The following is a 26,087-nucleotide window of genomic DNA, read 5'->3' on the forward strand; positions in this document are numbered from 1 at the left end:
CTAAAAAAGTACAAAAAATTAGCCGGGCATGGTGGCGGGCGCCTGTAGTCCCAGCTACTCGGGAGGCTGAGGCAGGAGAATGGCGTGAACCCGGGAGGCGGAGCTTGCAGTGAGCCGAGATCGTGCCACTGCACTCCAGCCTGGGCGACAGAGAGAGACTCCGTCTCAAAAAAAAAAAAAAAAAGACATATATATTTTATGGTAGTAAATGATAAAATAGACTAGGATCTACATAAATTTTATGCGTTCATGACATACGTAGCTTTAAAAAAAAAAATTAGCCAGATATGGTAGAGCGCACCTGTTGTTCTAGCTACTCAGGAGGCTGAGGCAGCCGGATTGCTTGAGCCCCGGAATTTGAGGCTGCAGTAAGCTGTGATTGTGCCATTGCACTCCAGCCTGGGAGACAGAGTGAGACTTTGTCTCAAAAGAAAGAAAGAAAAAATTCCAGTATATTTACTGAAAAAAATTAGCATATAAGTGGACCTACACAATTCAAATCGTATTGTTCGAAGATTAATTGTAGACATACATATGTGCCCTACTTTTCTCCAGTGAGAGGGCCTAAAGGCAGTAATACTGTAATAGAAATGAGTGCAAGTAGTGCCTAGAGTTTGGCTTCTACATACCATTATTCCATAATAGCCAGGATTCCACCAAGAATGGTTGATTACAGGACTGGGCCAGGGAAAATACAAGATAAGCCCAGAACATCTTTTATTTTATTTATTTATTTTTGAGATGGAGCCTCACCATGTTGCCCAGGCAGATCTTGAACTCCTGGGCCCAAGCGATTCTACTGCCTCCACCTCCCAAAGTGCTGGGATTACAGGCTTGAGCCCAGCCCATCTCATGATACGAGACAGTCAGGGAACAAAAGTGAAGGGAGGCTGGGTGCAGTGGCCCATGCCTTTAATCGGAGTACTTTGGGAGTGTTGGGAATAGCACTCAAAATCCTAAGGAAAATGAACATTCAAACAAAGGATTCTTAGGAAAGCAATTTTACTTCTCTGCAGAGGGGTGCCTCTCCTTGGCCAGTTGCCGTGAAAGCACGCCTGAACAAAGGGGCACGAGAGCCTTTATTCCTGACACAAGTCCTGCCCCTGTACCCTTTTCCCATTTGCCAGGGTCGGGTTGCACAATTAGCCCAATTGGCTAAACATCTGAACTTTCTTTAGATAAGGTGGGCACATGAGGGAGAGAGGGGAAATGGTGAAGGGGTGTCTGCAATGATCTAGAGAGCTAGTCTTCTTTCCAAATAAGGGAAGGAGTAGTAATAGTAAGAAATAGTAAGAAAGTAATAGTAAGAAATAGTAATAAAGAAAATAAAGAAATAGTAATAAAGGAAAGCTAGTCTTCTTTCCAAATAAGGAAAGGAATGTGAGCTGGTACTGATAAGCCTGGTACTGTGGCGTGTCCAGGCATGTAACAAAGGCAGAAAGGAAAAAAAGAGAAAAAGGAAAAAAGGTTGTGGGGGAGTACTATGAATTAAAGAATAAAGGATTGATCAGGCTATTTGAAGAGAAACCTCATCATATCCCACAGGAGGCTGAGGCAGCAGATCAGTTGAGCCCAGGAGTTCGAGACCAGCCTGGGCACCAAAGTGAGACCCTGTCGCTACAAAAAATTAACAGAAAAAAAAATTAGCTGGGCTGGGCGCAGTGGCTCACGCCTGTAATCCCAGAACTTTGGGAGGCCGAGGCAGGTGGATCATGAGATCAAGACCATCCTGGCTAACATGGTGCAACCCCATCTCTACTAAAAATAAAAAAAATTAGCCAGGCGTGGTGGCACGCACCTGTAGTCCCAGCTCCGTGGGAGGCTGAGGCAGTAGGGAGTAGGCAGTAGGATCGCCTGAGCCCAGGAGGTCGAGGCTACAGTAAGCTATGTTTGCAGCACTGCATTCTGGCCTGGGCAACAAAGCAAGACCCTATCTTGAAAAAAACAAAAAAATGGAAGCATGTTCAAAGGACACAGGCCAAGTTGAAGGAGATCGCAGAGACCAAGTATGGGACAATTTGAGCAGGAAAATAAATAGTAATAGTAATGGATTAAAGCACAGAATAAGACAAATATCCCTAAGTCCATTCTGCTATAAATAAGTGAATAACTAAATAAAGGGAAAGGGACAGCTAATCGTTACAATAGCATTCCCATTAGTAAACGTAGAAGGAATAATAGAGTTAGAAAATCACCATTTAGTAAACACCACAGCAGTAATTGTGGCAGGCAAGAATTATTCATGGATGCTTCAATTAGTGGGCAAAAATGTGATGTGAAACAGGATATTTACGTAGTCTGAAAGTATCTTCCCACAAAAATACTGGTTGCAAAGGGGAAAATAATAATGTTACAGTGGAGAAATGTGGCAGACACTACGAAGTGATCAAAGTTAACATCAGCAGTAATAAGACATTCACTTCACGCACCTCTTGATACGATGCCTGAGGACCAACCCTCCCTTCTGCTGTAATCTTACGAAAATACATAACTTCAATATAATCGCGAGAAAACAGGCCAACCCAAATTGAGGGACATTGTACAAAATAAGTGACAAGTACTCTTCAAAGAAGTGTCAAGATGATGAAAGATAAAGACTGGAGGAGAGGAAGGAGATCTGACAACTAAGTGCATTGTGGGATCCTGAAGCAGAAAAAGGACACAAATAGGATAAACTTTTTTTTTTTTTTAAAGATCCTGAGTTTGTGTTCCCTCCTAACTACTGTAAGTTGGACAAGTCATATAACTACTCTAAGGTGTAAAGTAGGCGTGGTACTGTCTGCTTTTGCTCAGGTGTGGTGAAGCTCAAACAAGGCTTTAATTGTAACACAAATATAAGATATCATCATCATTATTTTATTTTATTTTTTTTTGAGATGAGACGGAGTTTTGCTCTTGTTGCCCAGGCTGGAGTGCAATGGCACGATCTTGGCTCACTGCAAGCTCCACCTCCTGGGTTCAAGCAATTCTCCTGCCTCAGCCTCCCTAGTAGCTGGGATTACAGGCGCCTGCTACCACACCCAGCCAATTTTTTGTATTTTTAGTAGAGGTGGGGTCTCACGATGTTGGCCAGGCTGGTCTCAACTTCTGACCGCAGGTAATCCACCCGTCTCAGCCTCCCAAAGTGCTGGGATTACAGGCGTGAGCCACCATGCCCAGCTCTCATCGTCATTATAGGTTACATTGAAGTGAACTGTTTGTCTCTTTTTTGTGATTCTACCAATAAAAGCAATAAACCTAGTTTTCTGCCATGGATAGAATTTACTGAAAAGGTTTCTCTTCCCTCCAAATTGATTTGTTTTTTCCATCTTCATAGCTTTTCAGGCTGCCTTTCGAGCTCAGGGGCCCCTGGCTATGCTGCAGCACTTTGATACTATCTACAGCATTTTGCAGTAAGTGAAACACCCAACTGGTACTTTAAAAAGAACTGGTGACTGTTTGTCCTAACTGTGCATGTTAGTCCTGAAATTCCAAGTTATAGGTTCACTGATAAATGCCTCTGGATATTGATATCTCTACTGATGAGCATGTACCCAGCTTGCCACCGTATTTATTCAGTTGAACAATTTCACGTGTATTTTTAAACATTAGATTCCACGGGTTAGATCTGATCTGTTAGAAAGGGCTCTGCAGGCTCCTTCCTGTCTCACCCCCACACTTTCTTTCCCTCATAGTCACTTTCGAAGTATAGATCCTGGCCTCAAAGAAGATACTCTGGAATTCCTGATAAAAGGTGTTTATGGGTCAGGGGGTAGGGGATGGAAGGTGTTTGTTATCGTTTGTTTGTTTGTTTGTTTGTTTGTTTTTCCTACATTTTGTCAGCCACATGATGATATCAAGGCTGTTGTGATTCAGTTGGTTTGGCTAAGCCCAGGGACCTTTGGCCTGTTAAAGGTCTGTAATCTTGGTGGGCGATACAGAGTTATATGTGTTCACTGTAAGGGCAGACCAACAAGAACTTTTTCCTACTTTTGAGCTACCTCTTTTTAATAGGGGTGATTCTTCCAGTTGCTGGAGAGAAATTGTGGTAACTGGAGTGAGAGAGTAGGAACAGGGCATGTTCAGGGTATCAGGGCCAAGGGTCCTAAAGGACTTAGCTTGTGTTATGGCCACTGAGAGATGAAACACAGATCTTTGGTAATCTGATGGCTGCAAGTGCTGGGTGTTTTGAAGTTGGGGTATATGAAAGAAGTGAGTGAAACTGACTCCAAGATTCTGCCCCTCACAGTGGTATCCCGCCACTCCCAGGAGCTTCCAGCTATCCTGGATGATGCAACTTTGAGTGGATCAGATAGAAACGCCCATCTAAATGCCCTCAAAATGAACTGTTATGCTCTGATACGTCTCCTGGAATCCTTTGAGACCATGGCCAGCCAGACAAACCTTGTGGACCTGGACCTTGGTGGGAAGGTAATTTGGAGTTTTGGGCTCACGTTATATGGGGTCTGGGGAGATAGGGGAATAGATGGAAAAGAAGGGAATCCAATGATCCACAAATCCTTTCTGTCCTCATTGAGAGTTTAGGAGAAAGAACTCAAAAGTGTCACACGTTTTCTTCCTGGACAAGTAGCGCTGTGGAACTTGTAATATTTCTTCCATATTACCTTCTATGTTGTCTTGGTACTAGATTGTTTGGGCACTCAGACTGACAGATCTTGACCCACTTTTTTCCCTTATTTTTTCCTCAATGTATACATGATCCTTTTTAGGGTAAGAAAGCTCGGACCAAGGCAGCCCATGGCTTTGACTGGGAAGAAGAGAGGCAACCAATTCTTCAGCTTTTAACACAGCTACTTCAGTTGGACATCCGTCACCTGTGGAACCACTCAATAATTGAAGAAGAATTTGTCAGGTGGGTAGGGAGGATGGCTACAGATAATACTGAGCTGTGAGAGTGAGGCTCTGTTGATAGATATGCCTTTTTTTTTTTTTTTTTTTTTTTGTGGGGGGACAGAGCTTCACTCTTGTCGCCCAGGCTGGAGCGCAGTGGTTCAATCTCGGCTCACTGCAGCCTCTACCTCCTGGGTTCAAGCGATTTTCCTGCCTCAGCCTCCCGAGTAGCTGGGATTACAGGTGCCCGCCACCACAAGCTGATTTTTGTATTTTTAATAGAGACGGGTTTTGCCATGTTGGCCAGGCTGGTCTTGAACTCCTAACCTCAGGTGATCTCCCTGCCTTGGCCTCCCAAAGTGCTGGGATTACAGGTGTGAGCCACCACGCCCAGCCAGAAGTCTATTTTTAAAATAAGTAAAATAAGTTTGATGGAAGAAGGTTGTGATTTTAAATCAGCTACTCTAGGCCTGGTGCGGTGGCTCACGCCTATAATCCCAGCACTCTGGGAGGCCGAGGCGAGTGGATCACCTGAGGTCAGGAGTTCAAGACCGGCCTGGCCAACATGGTGAAACCTTGTCTCTACTTAAAAAATATGAAAATTAGCTGTGCGTGGTGGTGTGTGCCTGTAATGCCAGCTACTTGGGAGGCTGAGGCAGGAGAATCACTTGAACCTGGGAGAGGGAGGTTGCAATGAGCTGAGATCGCACCATTGCACTCCATCCTGGGCGACAAGAGCAAAATCCCGTCTCAAAAAAAATAGATAGGGCCGGGCGCAGTGGCTCACGCCTATAATCCCAGCACTTTGGGAGGCTGAGGCAGGTGGATCACGAGGTCAGGAGATCGAGACCACGGTGAAACCCCGTCTCTACTAAAAATACAAAAAAAAATTAGCCGGGCATGGTGGCGGGCGCCTCTAGTCCCAGCTACTCAGGAGGCTGAGGCAGGAGAATGGCGTGAACCCGGGAGGTGGAGCTTGCAGTGACCTGAGATCGCACCACTGCACTCCAGCCTGGGCAACAGAGCAAGACTCCATCTCCAAAAAAAAAAAAAAAAAAAAAGATAGATAGATAGACAGACAGACAAACAGACAGACAAGCTACTCTAGTAAGACTTCTTTGAGATGGTGACATTTGAGCAAAGACCCAGAGGAGGTGACTGAGAGCTATGAGAATATGTGGAGGAATAGCAAGGGCAGGGAAAAGGAATAGCATATGCAAAGACCTTGAGGAGGGAGCATGTCCAGCACGTACGAGCAATAGCAAGGAGGCCAGAGAGCTGACAGCTGAGAGCAGGTACGAGGGTTAGGCCGTGAGGCCATGGGAGCAGTGGGGAGCCAGACCGCAGGTTCTTGTGAGCCATCATGGTGACTTTGGCATTTCCTCAGAATGAAGTGGAGCCACTGGGGAGCCACAAGCAGGGAGGTGAGGTGATCTGACTTGTACTTCAACAGGGCCATCCTAGCTGTTGTATTGAAATCGACTATGGAGGGAAAGGGGAAGCAAGAGACCAGTTAAGAGGCTGTTCCAATAACTCAAGCAAGAGATGATGGTCTCTTAGACCAAGGCGTGGCAGTGGAGATGGGGAGAAGTAGTTGGATTCTGTACTTTTTCCTTAAGGTAGAGCTCACAGGATTTGCTAACAGACTGGGTGTGAGGTGCGAGGGAGAGTTCAGTCAAGGATGACTCTCCCGGGTTTTGGTCTGAGCATTTGGAAAACTAGAGTTAATGGTAACTGAGACAGGGAGAAGGCTGTGAATAGGTGTTTTGGGAGGAAGATCAGATGTTCTGTTTTGGACATACAAAGTTTGAGGTGTTTATTAGCCACGTAAAGTCAGATTCGGACGTTGAATATATAGATCTGGAGTTCAGGAGAGAGGTCTGAGCTAGAGATAACACATTTGGGAATATAATAGTATTCAGAGCCGTGAGACTGAATGAAATCACCAAATCAGTAAGTGTAGCTAAAAGAGAGCAGGAATCCAAGGACTGGTACCCTAGGGCACTCCAGCATTAAGAGTGAGGATGCTGGGTGCATGGCTCACGCCTATAATCCTAGCACTTTGGGAGGCTGAGGCAGGAGGATCACTTGAGCCCAGGAGTTTGAGATCAGCCTGGGCAACATAGTGAAACTGTGTCTCTACAAAAAATAGAAAAATTAGCTGGGCATGGTGGAGGCTGAGGTGGGAGCATCACCTGAGCTATGAGGAGGTCAAGGATGCAGTGAGCCGTGATTGCACCACTGCACTCCAGCCTGGGCAACAGAGGCAGACCCTGTCTCAAAAAAAAGAGTCTGAGGAGGAACTAGCCAAAGAAACTGAGAAAGGAGTCTTGTTCTTGTGTCCTGGAAGCGAGATAAAGCATATATTTCAAGGAGAAAGTGAGTGATTAACTGTATCACATGCAGCTGTGAAAGACCACTTGAGATGCAGATTGAATCAGTCGTTATATTTAGGAATGAGAAGTCATTGGTGACTTTGTCTTTTTTTTTTTTTTTTTTCTGCGATGGAGTCTCGCAATGTCACCTGGCCTGGAGTGCAGTGGCATGATATCAGCTCACTGCAACCTCCACCTCCCAGGTTCAAGGGATTCTCCTGCCTCAGCCTCCCAAGTAGCTGGGATTACAGGCGCCCACCACCACACCCAGCTAATTTTTTGTATTTTTAGTAGAGACAGGGTTTCACTATGTTGGCCAAGCTGGTCTTGAATGCCTGACCTCGTGAGCCACCTGCCTCGGCCTCCGAAAGTGCTGGGATTACAGGCATGAGCCACCACACCCGGCCAACTCTGTCATATTTTTATGATATATTTAGGTTCTTTGTCAGCATCACAACTGGTTGAAAGTTGGTAATCTTGAAGGAAGGAGTACCTAACTGGGGTCAGCAAAGCAAAGCAACTTGTTATAGAAAGTAATGGCTAGAATAAAGAAAACCCTGACTTTGGGAGCAGTAGGGATAGAATGAATGAGGCAGGGCTCTGATACAATTGGATCCAGACAGCTGCTTTCATCATCTCAAACTCTTCCTTTCTCAGTTTGGTTACTGGCTGTTGCTACCGCCTTCTGGAGAATCCCACCATTAATCACCAGAAGAACCGCCCCACTCGGGAAGCCATAACACACCTGCTTGGTGTAGCCTTGACCCGTTATAACCATATGCTCAGTAAGTTACCAGTCGCTTTGCCCTGCCTTTTTTGTATTGCCCATAATTTCTCATGTTTAATGCTTCCACAGGTGCTACAGTGAAGATCATCCAGATGCTGCAGCACTTTGAACACCTGGCACCTGTACTGGTTGCAGCCGTGAGTCTATGGGCAACTGACTATGGAATGAAGAGCATAGTGGGAGAGATTGTAAGGTGACTCTTCCTTCTCGAAGTTTCTCATGCTTATTTTCCTTGGGGAGGGAATAAAGAAAGATTGGAAATACATTATCTGTGCAACAGTAGATTCCTTCAGATATTAGATACCTGTCTTACCTTCCCTTACTGGGAACTGAATAATTGATCTATGTTGCTATGGCTGTGTTTTCTTCCCTGTGTAGAGAGATTGGACAAAAGTGTCCCCAAGAGCTGAGTCGAGACCCTTCAGGGACAAAGGGCTTTGCAGCATTCCTGACAGAACTAGCAGAACGTGTCCCAGCTATCCTGATGTCCAGCATGTGCATTTTGCTAGATCACCTGGATGGAGAAGTAGGTGGTCCACTAGGAGTCACTGAGCTTTTTCTGGGGATTTTAAGTCCAGTGTTGAAAGGCTGTTTCTTAACAGAACAAGAAAGTAGCTTTGACAAGTTGTCTAGATTTATCATTGTGACATTTCCTTTCTGTAGAGAAGCAGGTCAAGTTTGTTGAATAAGGAGCTCTTTATTAATCTGTTAATCTTTCAATTCACATTGCTTTTATCCAGTTCTGGTAAGGGAGATGACATTTCTGCAGCTTAAGTCTAGTAAGAGCAACTCAGCTTTGATTTTTTTTTTTTCTTGGAGGTAGGATCTGGCTCTGTCACCCATGCTGGAGCACGATCATAGCTCATTGCAGCCTCGATCTCCTGGGCTCAAGCAGTCCTCCCACCTCAGCCTCCCAAGTAGCTGGGACTTCAGGCACATACTACCATGCCTGGCTAATTTTTTTAGTTTTTGTAGAGGTGGGGTCTTGCCATATTGCCCAGGCTAGTCTCAAACTCCTGGTCTCAAGCAACCCTCCTGCCTCAGCCTCCCAAAGTGCTGGGATTGCAGGCGCTACCATGCTTAGCCTTCAGCTTTGATTCTGAGTCCCATCTATTCCTCAGGATAAAGCGTCTTCCCACCAGCTGGCTTGCCTTGCTTCCTCAAACAATGAACTTTCTCAAATCAACCCATGTCATCTCTCTCAATTCTCTTTTATGCCTGAATGCTAACCTGGCTGATTCCCATACTGATGTTAGGCACTCCTAGGTGAATGTCAAGGACAAAGACAGTCCACTTGTTCATCTCATTTACTTTAACTTTTTGTGCAAGACCCATTCTCTGGTTCTTAGCCTGGCAAAACCTTAACCCTGCTCTCCACTAGATTATGTATTGGACTTGCTGGCACTCTTAAGGCTGATTTCCATGTTTCTGTCTCATTTTCTGTCAGTAAAGCATCTGAAGGAGAGTGGGAGGGAAAGGAGGGGATATTTATTAGTAAGGATTAAAGACTTTGAGGCCAGGTGTGGTGGCTCACGCCTGTAATCCCAGCACTTTGGGAGGCTGAGGTAGGCGGATCACTTGAGGTCAAGAGTTTAAGACTAGCCTGGCCAACATGGTGAAATCCCATCTCTACTAAAAATACAAAAAAAAATTAGCTGGGTGTGGTGGCGCGCGCCTGTAATCCTAGCTACTTGGGAGGCTGAAGTGGGAGGGTTGCTTGAACCTGGGAAATGGAGGTTACAGTGAGCCGAGATCACACCACTGCACTCCAACCTGGGTGACAAAACGAGACTCTGTCTCAAAAAAAAAACCAAAAAAAACCACACAGACGGGCGCAGTGGCTCACGCCTATAATCTCAGCACTTTGGGAGGCCGAGGAGGGTGGATCACGAGGTCAGGAGTTTGAGACCAGCCTGGCCAATATGGTGAAATCCTGTCTCTACTAAAAATACAAAAATTAGCTGGGTGTGGTGGCGGGCACCTGTAATCCCAGCTGCTTGGGAGGCTGAGGCAGGAGAATCACTTGAACCTGGGAGGCAGAGGTTGCAGTGAGCCGAGATTGCTCCACTGCACTCCAGCCTGGGCAACAGAGCAAGACAACGTCTCAAAAAACAAACAAACAAAAAAAACCAGCCAGGAGCTGTGGCTCACCCATGTAATCCCAGCACTTTGGGAGGCTGAGGCAGGCAGAATATGACGTCAGGAGATTGAGACCACCCTGGCCAACTTGGTGAAACCCCGTCTCTACTAAAAATACAAAAATTAGCTGGGTGTGGTGGCTCATGCCTGTAATCCCAGCTACTTGGGAGGCTGAGGCAGGAGAATTACTTGAACCCGGGAGTCAGAGGTTGCAGTGAGCCGAGATGGCACCACAGCACTCCAGCCTGGGCAACAGAGCGAGACTCCGTCTCAAAAACAAACAAACAAACAACCACAATAACAAAGGCTTTGAGACCTCAGCTGAAGGGTAGTTAATAAATGCTTTTCAAATGTGTGTTGGTGAGTGGATGTGATTTTTTTATTCAGCTACTACCATGCTTTCCTGTGTGAGCCCTATGAGGAAAAATTGGTTTTGGCCCTTGTTCTAGCATTCTCTGAGCAACAAGTCCTCTTTGGGATTCAGCTTTCTCCTGTGACCTTGGGAGTGAATACCTAGGCAGTTAATGGAAAAAGTTATGGCCAAGCACAAGCAAGCTTCGCCTTGACTAAAGGTTTGACCCCTCTATGCTTCTCTCTCTCAGAATTACATGATGCGTAATGCTGTGCTGGCAGCCATGGCGGAGATGGTGCTGCAGGTTCTCAGTGGCGATCAACTGGAAGCAGCAGCCCGAGACACCAGAGACCAGTTCTTGGATACTTTACAAGCCCATGGCCATGATGTCAACTCCTTTGTGCGGAGCCGTGTTTTGCAGCTCTTCACCCGAATTGTCCAGCAGAAGGTAACCAACTCCTATGTGGCAAAAACATATGGTACCTCTCCATATACCAGTGTAAAGAGGAATCCAGTGTTGAAGATAAATATCTGCCCCAAAGAGGTCTAGAATTCACATTTTTATTATCAGTAGTAAAAGTCTTCCTCTACCAAGGACAAGGATATCTGGCTCCCTTTAAGGACTCTAATGTGTCTTACCACTACAAGGAGTACTCCTAATCTATATTCTGTAGAAAGGGTTTTTAGAGTGAGTGGGTAGCTCAGTTTAGAGTATACTTAAAGATCATCTTGAACAAAATGGATGATGTGGGACTTGAGCAGATTCTTCTCTTCCTACCCTACACAGGCTCTCCCCCTGACACGTTTCCAGGCAGTGGTGGCTTTAGCTGTGGGACGTCTGGCAGACAAGTCAGTGCTAGTATGTAAAAATGCCATCCAGCTGATGGCCAGTTTTCTAGCCAATAATCCTTTTTCCTGCAAGGTAAGTAGACTTGGTCCACCAAAAGAGAAGGAATTAAATGGAAACAGGGATGAAATTATGTCATTTACTGACCCTGCTATTCATTTTACCTGATAGCTTAGTGATACTGACCTTGCCGGACCACTGCAGAAGGAGACCCAGAAATTACAAGAGATGAGGGCCCAGAGGCGAACTGCAGCAGCTTGTAAGTAGTTACTGCCTTGGAGTCCTAAAGCCAGACAGGCTTCTCCTTGCAGTCAGAAACTCTAGTGAAAGAGACTAAGTGACACTCTCATTTAGCTGCAGTGCTGGACCCAGAGGAGGAGTGGGAAGCCATGCTGCCAGAGTTGAAGTCTACCCTGCAGCAGCTTCTACAGCTTCCCCAGGGAGAGGAGGAGATTCCTGAGCAAATTGCCAATACAGAGACAACTGAAGATGTGAAAGGACGCATCTATCAACTGCTTGCCAAAGCTAGTTACAAGTAGGCAAAAGAATGGGATATTCTTCATGATCTGTTTATGTTTAGAGTTAACCTTTGAGAAACTTACATAATGTGTCTTTTAAATGAACTGCACACAGATATGCTGCCACCAGGTGATGGTAGATGTTTTCATGTACTAATGGTCTGACCATAGGCCTAGTCCACAATTAAGCATGTGTTTCTACTTTATAAATGTTTAAAAAAACTACTGAAACAATTAAATGTGAACAATATTATAATCAAACATGAGTCCTCCTTCAATTGAAGAAGAGCACCTATAAATAAGTTCTAGTTGTATGATCTTGAATAAGTTGCTTAACTTTCTGTGCCTCGGTTTCATTATCTATAAAATAAGAAATTGATTAGATCTTATGATCTCTAAGGACTTTCTAATTCTAAATTTCATGAACTAATAATATCAAACATGCTTAATACTACCTTAATCTTCAAACCTAGTATGAATCCTGATCTTAGAGAAAAGATTTCTCCTAGTGTTTTTGTGACTCTAGAACTTAACAACAAAAGCCCTTACAGCCGTCAACGAGTTTTTTTTTTTTTTTTTTTTTTTTTTTTGAGATGGAGTCTCACTCACTCTGTTGCCCAGGCTGCAGTACAGTGACACGATCTTGGCTCACTGCAACCTCTGCCTCCCAGGTTCAAGCAATTCTCGTGCCTCAGCCTCCCAAGTAGCTGGGACCACAGGCGCGCACCACCACACCACGCTAATTTTTTTATTTTTAGTAGAGACAGGGTTTCACCATGTTGGCCAGGCTGGTCTTGAACTCCTGACCTCAGGTGATCCACCCATCTCAGCCTCCCAAAGTGCCATGATTACAGGCGTCAGCCACCGCACTCGGCTGCCAACAAGTATTCTTAAACCTCAGCCACAAGTTATTTGTTATTTATTTACTTCTTACCTAATTGGGCTGAATTTTTTTTTTGGAGACGGAGTCTTGCTCTGTTGCCCAGGCTGGAGTGCAGTGCTGCGATCTTGGCTCACTGCAACCTCCACCTCCTGGGTTCACGCCATTCTCCTGCCTCAGCCTCCCAAGTAGCTGGGACTACAGGCGCCCGCCACCACGCCCGGCTAATTTTTTTTTTATATTTTTAGTAGAGACGGGGTTTCACCGTGTTAGCCAGGATGGTCTCAATCTCCTGACCTTGTGATCCGCCTGCCTCGGCCTCCCAAAGTGCTGGGATTACAGGCTTGAGCCACCGTGCCCGGCTTGGGCTGTTTTTAAAAGGCTAGAGAGTGGCTTGTTTGCCCTATGACTCCCTTATGTTACTTTAGTGTCTCTCTTTTTATTTTGCTAAAGCAAAAATAGAGACTATAGTTTTATAAGTGCATGTTCCACCAAGCATTCTAGTATTTTCTCCTGTCAATTAGAAAAGGATTGTTTGTTTTTGAGACAGAATCTCACTGTTGCCCAGGCTGGAGTACAGTAGCGCAATCACAGCTCACTGCAGCCTCTCACTGTAGCCTCAACCTGCTGGGCTCAAGCGATCTCCCACATTAGCCTCCTGAGTAGCCTGGTTAATTTATTTATAATTTGTAGCTGGGATTACAGGTACACACCACCAGGCCTGGCCTTTGCCAGCCTGGGCAACGTGGCAAGAAGATAACATGTAGACAAGCAGTCAAACATGTATTCTTTTTTCCCCCTTTTATATGACTGATAGAATTCTCTGCCCACTGATCTACCATCTTGTTTTTTTCACTTAACTGTGTGTCTCAGTGGTTTTTAAAAATATTTATGGCTGGGCGCAATGGCTCATGCCTGTAATCCCAGCTACTTGGGAGGCTGAGGCAGGAGAATTGCTTGAACCCAGGAAGCAGAGGTTGCAGTGAGCTGAGATTGCTCCGCTACACTCTACCCTGGGTGACAGAGGAAGAGTCCATCTCAAAAAAAAAAAAAAAATTTATAGATGGCCAGGTGCAGTGGCTCACACCTGTAATCCCAGCACCTTGGGAGCCCAAGGCTGGTGGATCTCTTGAGGCCAGGAGTTTGAGGCCAGCCTGGCCAACATGGCGAAATGGCGAAACCCATCTCTGCTAAAATTACAAAAATTGGCCAGGTGTGGTGGCACGTACCTGTAATCCTAGCTATTTGGGGAGCTGAGGCATGAGAATCACTCGAACCTAGGAAGCAGAGGTTATAGTGAGCCAAGATCATGCCACTACACTTCAGCCTGGGTGACAGAACAAGACTCTGTCTCTAAAAAAATATATATATACATATATATTTATACATAAATAGTTTCCCACTCTCCTCTTTTTTTGAGAGAGAGAGTGTCTCACTCTTTTGCCCATGCTGGAGTACAGTGGTATGATCACAACTCACTGCAGCTTTGATCTCCCAGGCTCAAGTGATCCTCCCACCTCAGCTCCCTCGAGTAGCTGAGACCACAGGCACACACCATTACACCCACAGGCACACACCATCACACCCACAGGCACACACCATCACACCCACAGGCACACACCATCACACCCACAGGCATACACCATCACACCCACAGGCACACACCATCACACCCGGCTAACTTTTTTTACTTTTTGTATAGTTGGGTCTCCCTGTGTTGCCCAGACTGATCTCAAATTCCTGGGCTCACGTGTCCCCATTATTTTTTATGACTACATAGAATCTTATTGTCTGGATGTGCCTGAATTAACTAATTATTGAAAGTTTATTGTTTCTAAACTTAGGAAAGTTTTTAAACAGGTGTTTGGAGTAGGTTTATGATTTTAAAACTTTAAAAAGCCTTATTGGAGTTTTTTTGAAGATTGTAGTAATGCCTTGTAGGTTCAGAAATAGGAAGAGTGTTTGCAGATGAGCAGTCAGGGGAAAAAAATAGGCAAAGTGTTTTGAGCCCTACCCCTTAGTAGGTGCTGTAACAACTTTTTAAGCATGTTAAGTGCACCTTTTCTCTGGGCAGTAGGTCCAGGGACTTGATAGAATCATGAGGTAAGCTCCCTTACAAACGGCTGCAGTGACATTCTTCTGGGTACTGACAGGCTGGTGTTCTTTCAGAAAGGCCATCATTCTCACTCGAGAAGCCACAGGCCACTTCCAGGAGTCCGAACCCTTCAGTCATATAGACCCAGAGGAGTCAGAGGAGACCAGGCTCTTGAATATCTTAGGACTTATCTTCAAAGGTAATCATTTTCCTTCTTCAGTCAATAAATAATACATGTCAACTGGTATTTACTGAGCATTAACTTTATGCCATCATTGGCCTGGTTAACAGAACCTGGTGCTGAAGAGCCCAGAGATGAATTGGCATTACTTTTGCTCTGGAATGGAAGCAGCCCACGGGCCTAAGATTGATAGTCACAGGGTGACTGTCCAGACCATAGCGGTCTTTAGGTATGGTTTTTGAGAAATTTAGATATTTTAGAGTAAGTTTTAATTTCATATCTTCACATTGTGAAAAGAGATATCCAGGGCCAGATGTCGTGGCTTATGCCTGTAATCCTAACACTTTGGGAGGCCAAGGCAGGAGGATTGCTTGAGCCCAGGAGTTCAAAATCAGCCTGAGCAACATGACGAAACCCCCATCTCTACAAGGGATACCAAAAAAAAATTAGCCAGGTGCGGTGGCATGCACCTGTAGTCCCAACTGCTCAGGAGGCTGAAGTGAGAGAATCACCTGAGCCCAGGGAAGTTGAGGCTGCAGTGAGCGGTGATCATTGCCACTGCACAGCCTAGGCAACAGAGTGAGACCCCATCTCAAAAGAAAAGAAGAAGGAAAATAAATAAGTACATATCCAGGAATGTTGACAGCTGTTGGATTCCCCTGTATCCCCTTGAACGAAACCATCCTGTACTTCTCTAACTCCTTAGGCCCAGCAGCTTCCACACAAGAAAAGAATCCCCGGGAGTCTACAGGAAACATGGTCACAGGACAGACTGTCTGTAAAAATAAACCCAATATGTCGGATCCTGAGGAATCCAGGGGAAATGATGAACTAGTGAAGCAGGAGATGCTGGTACAGTATCTGCAGGATGCCTACAGCTTCTCCCGGAAGATTACAGAGGCCATTGGCATCATCAGCAAGATGATGTATGAAAACACAACTACAGGTATGCCAGAGTCCCTTTCTGTAAGGACAGCCTTGGGGTTCTTTTGGATTTTTTAATTTTTTAAATTTTTATTAACAATAGAGATGGGGCCTTCCTTTGTTGCTCAGGCTGGTCTCCAACTCCTGGGCTCAGGCAATTCTTCTGCGTCAGCCTCCCAAAGTGCTGGTATTACAGGTGTGAGCCACTGCACCCGGCCATGGATCTTGGAGTTCTTTTCCATATTTTATTGATATATCTATCTGCTCCTTTAAATGGCAGGGGTTCTCGGCTGGGCGCGATGGCTCATGCCTGTAATCCCTACACGCTGGGAGGCCAAAGCAGGAGGACAGGTTAAGGCCAGGAGTTCGAGACCAGCCTGGGCAACATAGCAAGACCCCATCTCTACAAAGAAACAAAAACTAACTGGGCGTGATGGCACACACCTGTAGTTCCAGCTACTCGGAAGGCTGGGCAGGAGGATTGCTTGAGCCCGGGAGTTTGAGGCTACAGTGAGCTGTGGTCATGCCACTGCACTGTAGCCGGAGCAACAGAATAAGAACCTGTGTCTTAAGAAAAGGAAAAAAAAAGGCAGGGGTTCTTTTTTTCTGTTTGCTTCCTCTAGCCACTTACAGCTTATACATTTTAATGCATATAGTATTTCATGATAAGGCATCATAGGAGGAGTCGACATTCTCAGGGAACATGCGGAAGGCCTCCATTTGCATCTTGCTACATTCAGAAAGGTTCTGTCGTTAGGTATTGGGGGAGTTTTGTGAAGTAGATAGGTGACATTTGTACATGTTCTCTCAGTGGTGCAGGAGGTGATTGAATTCTTTGTGATGGTCTTCCAATTTGGGGTACCCCAGGCCCTGTTTGGGGTGCGCCGTATGCTGCCTCTCATCTGGTCTAAGGAACCTGGTGTCCGGGAAGCCGTGCTTAATGCCTACCGCCAACTCTACCTCAACCCCAAAGGGGACTCTGCCAGGTATATGGGGTGCTTTTGCCTTTGCTGACTTTTCCAAGGTCAGCTTCTCACAGGACTTCCCTTGTCCCCCAAAGGAAGAGGTGCATTTCTCCAGAGGAGTTCCAGATCCATAGGCAGTCCATCATAGTGGGGCTTAGGGTGGGGCTTGGTTTCCAGGGAGAGCAGTTTTGTAGCACTGTGGTGGGATAGCCCTAATCACTGTTTGCCAAGTTCAGCTTCCCAATCTTATAATGACCGCTGATCTCTGCTGTTCCCACAGAGCCAAGGCCCAGGCTTTGATTCAGAATCTCTCTCTGCTGCTAGTGGATGCCTCGGTTGGGACCATTCAGTGTCTTGAGGAAATTGTAAGGCTTCCTGCTTTCTCTTTCTTTATTCATTCAACAAGTATTTTGGGTTTTTTTTGTTTTTTTTTTTTAAGACGGAGTCACGCCCCATTGCCCAGGCTGGAGTGCAATGGCACAATCTTGGCTCACTGCAACCTCCGCCTCCCAGGTTCAAGCAATTCTCCCGCCTCAGCCTCCCGAGTAACTGGAATTACATGCATGTGCCACCATGCCCGGCTAGTTTTTTGTATCTTTAGTAGAGACGGGGTTTCACCATGTTGGCCGAGCTGGTCTCGAACCCTTGACCTCGTGATCCACCCGCCTCAACCTCCCAGAGTGCTGGGATTACAGGCGTGAGCCAAAGCGTCCGGCAACAAGTATTATTGAGTTATTACTACGTATTTAGCAATTTACTTAGCTCCAGAAAGAAGTATAAGACTATTTGCTTTCATGTTCCCAACTTTAAAGGAACCAACAGTCTAGTTGGTAGTGAAAAACCACAGAACATTTTTAGAACAATGCAGCAGGTAGATAATAAAGTGCCAGAATGAGTTGTACGGGTAATGGTTGTCATAGCAATAATAACAACCTCACTTATATGGTATTGAATATATGACAGGCACTCACACGTTACTCACAGTAACTTGTTTAATCCTCACGACAGCCCTGTGAGGTAGCATTATCTGCATTTTACAATGAGAAATCTGAGGCACAGAGAAGTTACTGAACTTGGCTGGTTACAGCTAGTTAGTGGCAAAGTTTGAGATTCAAACTCAGGCAATAAGAGCTCTAGAAAACATACTCTTCTGTGTTCTACTGAGGGATACAGAGTAGGAAAGAGAGCGGTTTGGGGTAGAATGGTCAAGGAAGCTTCCTGAAGGTGGTAGGACTTAAGCTGGGTCTTGAAAGATGAGTAGGATTTAGAGAGTCAGAGCAAGGAGGGAGGGCATTTCAAACAGAACCCAAGAAAGAGCACAGTTCACATTGTAGAACAAAGAAGACTGTGTTCTGGTTCAAATTATCCGGAAAAGACCAGGCGCGATGGCTCACGTCTGTAATCCCAGCACTTTGGGAGGGCCAAGGCAGCAGATTACCTGAGGTCTGAGGTCAGGAGTTCGAGACCAGCCTGGCCAACATGGCGAAACCCCACCTTTACTAAAAATACAAAAAAATTAGCCAGGTGTGGTGGTGGGCACCTGTAGTCCCAGCTACTTGGGAGGCTGAGGCAGGACAGTTGCTTGAACCCAGGTGGAGGTAGCAGTGAGCCGAGATTGCGCCACTGCACTCCAGCCTGGGCGACAGAGGGAGACTCTGTCTCAAAAAAAAAAAAAAAAATCTGGAAAAGATAATAAAGTTGTGAATGTAGGTTGGAACTAAACTGTGGAAGTCCCTGAATGACTTCAGGAGTCTAGGACTTTAACTGTGTTAGCCAGGCACCCAGCATTTTAGTGAGACATTCTGCTTTGTAGCATTTGCATTGTGGGCACAGAGAGTGGAGGTGGCGCTGGGAAGCGTGCTCCTACCAGCCACATTTTTCTCCTCACTGGGGAAAAGAAAAGAGCCTGGTGGTGGTGATTGGCCATGATGTCATAGGCCAGTTACCGGCAAAAGCCCTACAAGAGGCAGGGGAGAGCAGCTGCAAACTGGGGTGCAACAGAAGTGACGTGGGGAAGCAGAGGCTGAGGAGACCAACCCATGGGAAGGAAGGCCAGTGGAGGCTGCTGCAGTGGGCAGTAACGAGGGGCTGGACTTGGGGATTGGAGAAATCACTGCAGAATGGGCTTAATGGAAGACAAATTTTTAAAGGAAAAATAGTGACTGATTTGTAAAAAAATTAGGTGACTGAAATTTTAAGCACATATTACTGATAGAGTGTTGATACCACTGGCAAAATGAAAAGGCAAGGAAGGATGATGGCTTCCATGTTAGACATGTTGAGTTTGTGGTAACGGCAAGAAAACCTGTTAGAAATCTCCAGACTTAGAACTATGGACCCACGTGGAACTCAAAAGGTCAGTTTCGATATGTCACTTGAATAACATAGTTTTGAAGGCATGAGAGTAGAAAAGTAGAGAATGGAAAGCCTCTCAAGACCCTGCTGTACATTTTGAACCTCCTCTTTTCTTTTTCTCTTCCTAAGTATTACTTTTGTCTACTTCAGGTTCGCAATATCATCTTCAGAAAAGCAGACCAAAGATCAAGGAATTGTTCATTTTTGGCTTGTGCCCTTTTTCTTTTCTCTTTAGCTCTGTGAGTTTGTGCAGAAGGATGAGTTGAAACCAGCAGTGACCCAGCTGCTGTGGGAGCGGGCCACCGAGAAGGTCGCCTGCTGTCCTCTGGAGCGCTGTTCCTCTGTCATGCTTCTTGGCATGATGGCACGGTGAGGCTCAAATCCAGCAGGCAATGGGGTGGGAGAGCAAAGGAAGGTTCTGAGAAGGCTCCTTTTCCTTCAGTGACATTGTCACAGTGAGGCCCAACTGAGCTCTGCTGTGAGTTATAACGCCACCTAAATGGAAAAGCAAATAGTGAGAGGACCAGCCCTCCTGCCTAGTAGTAGTGGGATTCAGTAAAGCAACAGGACCCAAGAGGCTGGCCCTGCGGCAGAGCCACGCTATAGTGCTCCACGGCTCTAGACACCACATGAGGTGCTGGTACCTACCCCTATTGGCCCTTTCTCCCCCGTTGAGTCCAATCCATGACTGCCTTTAACTCTGTGGCTTCCTTCCCCTAGAGGAAAGCCAGAAATTGTGGGAAGCAATTTAGACACACTGGTGAGCATAGGGCTGGATGAGAAGTTTCCACAGGACTACAGGCTGGCCCAGCAGGTGTGCCATGCCATTGCCAACATCTCGGACAGGAGAAAGGTATGTGGGGGTGGTTCCAAACTAAGGAGAGTGGAGATTCTCGTGTCCACCCTGTACACACACCCACGTTGTCTTGCTCTCCACAGCCTTCTCTGGGCAAGCGTCACCCCCCCTTCCGGCTGCCTCAGGAACACAGGTTGTTTGAGCGACTGCGGGAGACAGTCACAAAAGGTGAGCTCTCAGGGAAGGCCTTGGGCAGATGTGGGCCCTTTGTTGCAGTGAACAACTTCTCCCTCCTCCTCTGCAGGCTTTGTCCACCCAGACCCACTCTGGATCCCATTCAAAGAGGTGGCAGTGACCCTCATTTACCAACTGGCAGAGGGCCCCGAAGTGATCTGTGCCCAGATATTGCAGGGCTGTGCAAAACAGGCCCTGGAGAAGCTAGAAGAGAAGAGAACCAGTCAGGAGGACCCGAGTAAGTGGGCAGGGGTTGACCCACTGCGGCAGCCAGCTTCTGTTCTCCCTGCAGGGCCAGGAGCCACTGCCACCACCACTATCTGCAACAACCCTTAGTGTACACTGTGTCGTTTTTGTCCAAGTTGAAGTTGGGCCAGTTCCCACCCCCAACTCTTAGTACTTCACTAGTTTGAATAGCACGTGAGCAAGGGGAAGATCAGTAAAAATCGGATTCAGGTTTGATGGGACTTAAAAATGTCTCTTTGCCCCACCTTCCCTCTCCCTCTCCTCCAGAGGAGTCCCCCGCAATGCTCCCCACTTTCCTGTTGATGAACCTGCTGTCCCTGGCTGGGGATGTGGCTCTGCAGCAGCTGGTCCACTTGGAGCAGGCAGTGAGTGGAGAGCTCTGTCGGCGCCGAGTTCTCCGGGAAGAACAGGAGCACAAGACCAAAGATCCCAAGGAGAAGGTGTGTGAATGTCCTCAGCACTTCCCAGATTTATTTCATACCTCAGCTCAGAACTGAGCTGATCCCCTTCCGGCAATCTCTGCTCCTCTGCTATTACATGAAGCGAAGAGTTTCTGCCTCTCTGTGGCTACTACCGTAGGAAAGGTTCGTGTGAACAATGACGAAACTGTCAGTGATCACCCAGGAAGGAAAGATTTAGGTAAATGCAGAGTGTGGAGTTAGAGACCTCAGCATAAAACAGGCTTTGTGTCTGAGGCAGGGTTTGTTAGAACACGCACGTACCCGCCGGCCTTTTCCATCAGCTTCCATTGCTGGCCTGGCCCTGGATGGGGCCTTGTGTTCCCTCCACTAGAGGCAGTGATGTCTTGCAGACAAATAAGACACAGAGCCTTGCAGCGCTGGAGAAAAGTCTGACCTCTGTGACTTTGAACCATTGTCTGGCGTGATCCTTCTGTTTACCATATATAGGAAACGATGTCTTCCATGAGGAAGAGGTGCAGAAACACGCTTTGGCAACTTAAAACAAATGGGGACCTCATTGTTTCCCTGCTTAATTCAGGAATCCTTTCTCTTTACAGACACATTTGACAATTCTCTAAATGGTTTTGTAGAATTTGCCCTTCCTCACTTTGTTCATGCAAAACAAAGTATGGGCTGGAATCAAAAATGTTGTCTCTGCTTATCCATGATCCCCAATTTCATTGCCTTTAGAATACGAGCTCTGAGACCACCATGGAGGAGGAGCTGGGGCTGGTTGGGGCAACAGCAGATGACACAGAGGCAGAACTAATCCGTGGCATCTGCGAGATGGAACTGTTGGATGGTAAGAAAAATGGCTGCACTCAGCAGTTTCTTCCCAATTGAGATAACCTGTCCCAAACCTGCAGTTACTCTTCCAACAGGCAAACAGACACTGGCTGCCTTTGTTCCACTCTTGCTTAAAGTCTGTAACAACCCAGGCCTCTATAGCAACCCAGACCTCTCTGCAGCTGCTTCACTTGCCCTTGGCAAGTTCTGCATGATCAGGTAGGCAGTGGGGTTGGTACCCCCTTCTCAAGGAAGATGGGGATGAAATGGCTTCCCTAATGATCCTCTTCTTGCTCTTAGTGCCACTTTCTGCGACTCCCAGCTTCGTCTTCTGTTCACCGTGCTGGAAAAGTCTCCACTTCCCATTGTCCGGTCTAACCTCATGGTTGCCACTGGGGATCTGGCCATCCGCTTTCCCAATCTGGTGGACCCCTGGACTCCTCATCTGTATGCTCGGTAAGAGACCCCTCACAACGTGGTGGCAGTTCCCAGGAGCCCCGGAGTCTGTTGAGAGTCAGTGTGAGAATCACCAGGGCTCTTCCCCTAGGCTTTGGCATCACCGCGAACATCTGCTTGATACTTGACCTGTACAGGCCCCTGGCTAAGAGTCACCCCAGTGGGACTGACACTTCTGGTTAGAAGCTTCACCTCTTTCCCCCACTCCAGCTTTCAACTCTAGACAGCTTTCTGACTGCTTCTGGAGTGGCAGAGCATGGGATAATTGATTCCTGCTGAGGGCCTTTTCTACCAGTGTTAGGGTGTAGTCCGGAGGTCTCGGTCCCCATGACCCGCAATTCCATTCCTAGCCTCCGGGACCCTGCTCAGCAAGTGCGGAAAACAGCGGGGCTGGTGATGACCCACCTGATCCTCAAGGACATGGTGAAGGTGAAGGGGCAGGTCAGCGAGATGGCGGTGCTGCTCATCGACCCCGAGCCTCAGATTGCTGCCCTGGCCAAGAACTTCTTCAATGAGCTCTCCCACAAGGTGAGAGGCAGAGAGGCACTGAGGGCTTGCTGCAGAGGGAATATGTAGGTCACCTCATCTCCTTAACGTGGCTCTCTCTGTCTTACAGGGCAACGCAATCTATAATCTCCTTCCAGATATCATCAGCCGCCTGTCAGACCCCGAGCTGGGGGTGGAGGAAGAGCCTTTCCACACCATCATGAAGTATTGCTCCCCGGGCCCTGGGGCACATTTTCCACATAGCACAGGCTTAGGAATCAGACACACCTGTATTTGAATTCCACTTCGGCTACTCTTTAGCTGTACAGCCTTCGGCAATAACTTAGCCTCTCTTTGTGCCTATTTCCTCTTCTTTTGAGGCTGATGATACTTAACCCTTAGTTCTTGAAAATATTAAATACGATAAAGTTCCTAACATGGTGGCAGACATACAGTAGCACTCACTCCCTAGCAGCTGCTCCTGTTAATTTCCATTCACAGTGAAAATTCCTGAGCGGGGCCCGGGGGGGGGTCCCTCTCTGCTGAATGGGACAGGGCAAGGGGAGTGGTGAGGCAGACAGGGGCCTTGGCAGAGAACATCAGAGAAGACGAGTGCTGGGGGAGGGTCCAGGGTTGGTCTTAGTGGATGGCAGAGCTGGCCCTGGGCCATCGAACATCCTCATCTCCCCTTCCTGCAGACAGCTCCTCTCCTACATCACCAAGGACAAGCAGACAGAGAGCCTGGTGGAAAAGCTGTGTCAGCGGTTCCGCACATCCCGGTATGCTGCCCTCCCTGAGGGTTCTTTGTGCTGAGCGGGGCCCTGCAGGGGAGAAAGGCCCATCCCTCACCCCTTCAATGCCCCCACTGTGGCATCCCTGGGACTGGGGAGGCTGATGGGGAAGGTTGAGCCTTTACTAGCTGGATCTCCCAGTTCCTCACAAAGCCCTTCCTATCTGCAGAACTGAGCGGCAGCAGCGAGACCTGGCCTACTGTGTGTCACAGCTGCCCCTCACAGAGCGAGGCCTCCGTAAGATGCTTGACAATTTTGACTGTTTTGGAGACAAACTGTCAGATGAGTCCATCTTCAGTGCTTTTTTGTCAGTTGTGGGCAAGCTGCGACGTGGGGCCAAGCCTGAGGGCAAGGTGAGCAGCACGGGACACTTCAATGCCTGTTGGGTTCTGGGCTGGCTAAGACATCTGCCGGCCCTGGGCAGCATACGGCTCTTGCAGTCACGTTCCCGTCCTACTTATCCCCAGCTGGGTTGCAACCAAATTGCCAGAGTGACCTAAGACCAGATCTTTGTCTCCAGTTCTTTTTTTATTACTCCAAAAACACAACCAAAGCAGCATCTCATCCAATTCTTGTTTGTTTGTTTTTAATAGTTTTTATTTTTCAGAGCAGTTTTAGGTTCAAAGCAAAATTGAGCAGAAAGTACAGGGAGTTCCCTTCTACCCCTTGCCCCTACACATCACAGCCTTCCCCACCTTCAACATCCTGCACCAGGGTGGCACATTTGTTACAGCTGAACCTACACTTACACATCATCTCCTAAAGTCATGGTTTACCTTGGAGTTCACTGCACGTAATGACATGTACCCACCATTGCAGTATCATACAGAAGAGTTTCACTGCCTTACAAATCCCCTGCGCTCCACCTATTTATCCCTCTCTCCCCACAGCCCCTGATCTTTTTACTGTTGCCATCACTTTGTCTTTTCCGGAATGTATCATTGGAATGATCCGGTATGGAGCCTTCTCACCTTGGCTTCTTAGTAATGTGCGTTTAAGGCCTCCATGTCTTCCATGGCCTTGTTTCTTTTTAATCAGAAGTAACTGTTTTCAGGCCTGCTCTGAATCTCCTTTTCTCCCTCCAGGCTATAATAGATGAATTTGAGCAGAAGCTTCGGGCCTGTCATACCAGAGGTTTGGATGGAATCGAGGAGCTTGAGATTGGCCAAGCAGGTAGCCAGAGAGCGCCATCAGCCAAGAAACCATCCACTGGTACGTAAGGCAGCCTGTGCGGGCGAGACCAGACTGGGCCCTCCCCTCCTGCAGTGATTTGTTTCTTTTTCTTTTTTAAATCACGTTTTCCTGCCTTTTCTAGGTTCTAGGTACCAGCCTCTGGCTTCTACAGCCTCAGACAATGACTTTGTCACACCAGAGCCCCGCCGTACTACCCGTCGGCATCCAAACACCCAGCAGCGAGCTTCCAAAAAGAAACCCAAAGTTGTCTTCTCAAGTGATGAGTCCAGTGAGGAAGGTATGATGCTCCCGCCTGTTCCCGGCCAAGAAGGCACACAGCTAGGGTGCGGAGGGCTGGTTTCCATAGGACCTGCTGCGGGGGCCTGAGTGTAGATGCTCTGCCCCACTGCCGCAGAAGGGCCTCTCCTGTACAGCTTGGATTTTATTTCTTCTGTGCGGTGTGGGATTGTCTCACTTGTTCTCTGATATCTATTTTTTCACCATCTTTGTGACTCAGCTTTTTCTTATTCCTTTAATTCTTTGCATAGATCTTTCAGCAGAGATGACAGAAGACGAGACACCCAAGAAAACAACCCCCATTCTCAGAGCATCGGCTCGCAGGCACAGATCCTAGGAAGTCTGTTCCTGTCCTCCCTGTGCAGGGTATCCTGTAGGGTGACCTGGAATTCGAATTCTGTTTCCCTTGTAAAATATTTGTCTGTCTCTTTTTTTTAAAAAAAAAAAAAGGCCGGGCACTGTGGCTCACGCCTGTAATCCCAGCACTTTGCGATACCAAGGTGGGTGGATAACCTGAGGTAGGGAGTTCGAGACCAGCCTGACCAACATGGAGAAACCCCATCTCTACTAAAAATAAAAAATTAGCTGGGCGTATTGGCGTGCGCCTGTAATCCCAGCTACTCAAGCGGCTGAGGCAGGAGAATCGCTTGAACCCGGAGGCGGAGGTTGCAGTGAGCCGAAATCACACCATTGCACTCCAGCTTGGGCAACAATAGCGAACCTCCATCTCAAATAAAAAAAAAAAATGCCTACACGCTCTTTAAAATGCAAGGCTTTCTCTTAAATTAGCCTAACTGAACTGCGTTGAGCTGCTTCAACTTTGGAATATATGTTTGCCAATCTCCTTGTTTTCTAATGAATAAATGTTTTTATATACTTTTAGACATTTTTTCCTAAGCTTGTCTTTGTTTCATCTTTCACATTAGCCCAGTTTCATGCAGCAGAGAGAGGGTTATCAGTGCAGAGAGAGATGAGTGAGCCCAGAGTCCTAGGGCCTGTCCCGGGATGGCAGATGAGCTTCCTGCCCCGTCACTGCCACCTTTCCCCTCTCAACCTCTGGACCCTGCACAGTGACCAGACAGCCTCTCTGGGGAGAATTATGCAGTGCCTAGG

The 26,087-nt window shown here is 47.0% G+C and overlaps 1 protein-coding gene and 1 non-coding gene across 5 annotated transcripts in view; both read left to right on the forward strand.

Moving 5' to 3' along the window:
* The window catches only part of NCAPD2 (non-SMC condensin I complex subunit D2), a 38,390-nt gene extending 12,534 nt beyond the window's left edge, over positions 1-25,856 (forward strand). For 2 of the 4 annotated variants that reach the window (XM_001161664.8, XM_016922834.4), the window contains exons 3-32: positions 3,317-3,392; positions 3,675-3,733; positions 4,229-4,410; positions 4,710-4,852; positions 7,863-7,990; positions 8,062-8,185; positions 8,371-8,518; positions 10,734-10,931; positions 11,271-11,405; positions 11,502-11,589; positions 11,685-11,865; positions 14,898-15,022; positions 15,711-15,950; positions 16,740-16,914; positions 17,174-17,258; positions 19,484-19,617; positions 19,969-20,101; positions 20,188-20,272; positions 20,349-20,516; positions 20,792-20,964; positions 21,676-21,787; positions 21,867-21,990; positions 22,072-22,227; positions 22,578-22,755; positions 22,844-22,938; positions 23,412-23,492; positions 23,674-23,857; positions 24,590-24,716; positions 24,820-24,975; positions 25,226-25,856. In XM_001161664.8, coding sequence (XP_001161664.1) covers positions 3,317-3,392; positions 3,675-3,733; positions 4,229-4,410; positions 4,710-4,852; positions 7,863-7,990; positions 8,062-8,185; positions 8,371-8,518; positions 10,734-10,931; positions 11,271-11,405; positions 11,502-11,589; positions 11,685-11,865; positions 14,898-15,022; positions 15,711-15,950; positions 16,740-16,914; positions 17,174-17,258; positions 19,484-19,617; positions 19,969-20,101; positions 20,188-20,272; positions 20,349-20,516; positions 20,792-20,964; positions 21,676-21,787; positions 21,867-21,990; positions 22,072-22,227; positions 22,578-22,755; positions 22,844-22,938; positions 23,412-23,492; positions 23,674-23,857; positions 24,590-24,716; positions 24,820-24,975; positions 25,226-25,311 — 4,079 coding nt within the window. In that variant the 3' untranslated portion in view covers positions 25,312-25,856. The remainder of the gene's footprint in view (positions 1-3,316; positions 3,393-3,674; positions 3,734-4,228; positions 4,411-4,709; positions 4,853-7,862; positions 7,991-8,061; positions 8,186-8,370; positions 8,519-10,733; positions 10,932-11,270; positions 11,406-11,501; positions 11,590-11,684; positions 11,866-14,897; positions 15,023-15,710; positions 15,951-16,739; positions 16,915-17,173; positions 17,259-19,483; positions 19,618-19,968; positions 20,102-20,187; positions 20,273-20,348; positions 20,517-20,791; positions 20,965-21,675; positions 21,788-21,866; positions 21,991-22,071; positions 22,228-22,577; positions 22,756-22,843; positions 22,939-23,411; positions 23,493-23,673; positions 23,858-24,589; positions 24,717-24,819; positions 24,976-25,225) is intronic. The other 2 variants (XM_016922835.4, XM_063786250.1) reach the window with 1 other exon arrangement.
* On the forward strand, positions 3,822-4,151 carry LOC112205183 (small nucleolar RNA U85). Its single transcript, XR_002939027.1, has one exon. It is a non-coding gene; the product is annotated as a small nucleolar RNA U85 (small nucleolar RNA).
* Positions 25,857-26,087: the final 231 nt, after the last annotated feature.

The sequence above is a fragment of the Pan troglodytes genome, chromosome 10, assembly GCF_028858775.2.
Source record: "Pan troglodytes isolate AG18354 chromosome 10, NHGRI_mPanTro3-v2.0_pri, whole genome shotgun sequence".
NCBI classification, from domain to species: domain Eukaryota; kingdom Metazoa; phylum Chordata; class Mammalia; order Primates; family Hominidae; genus Pan; species Pan troglodytes.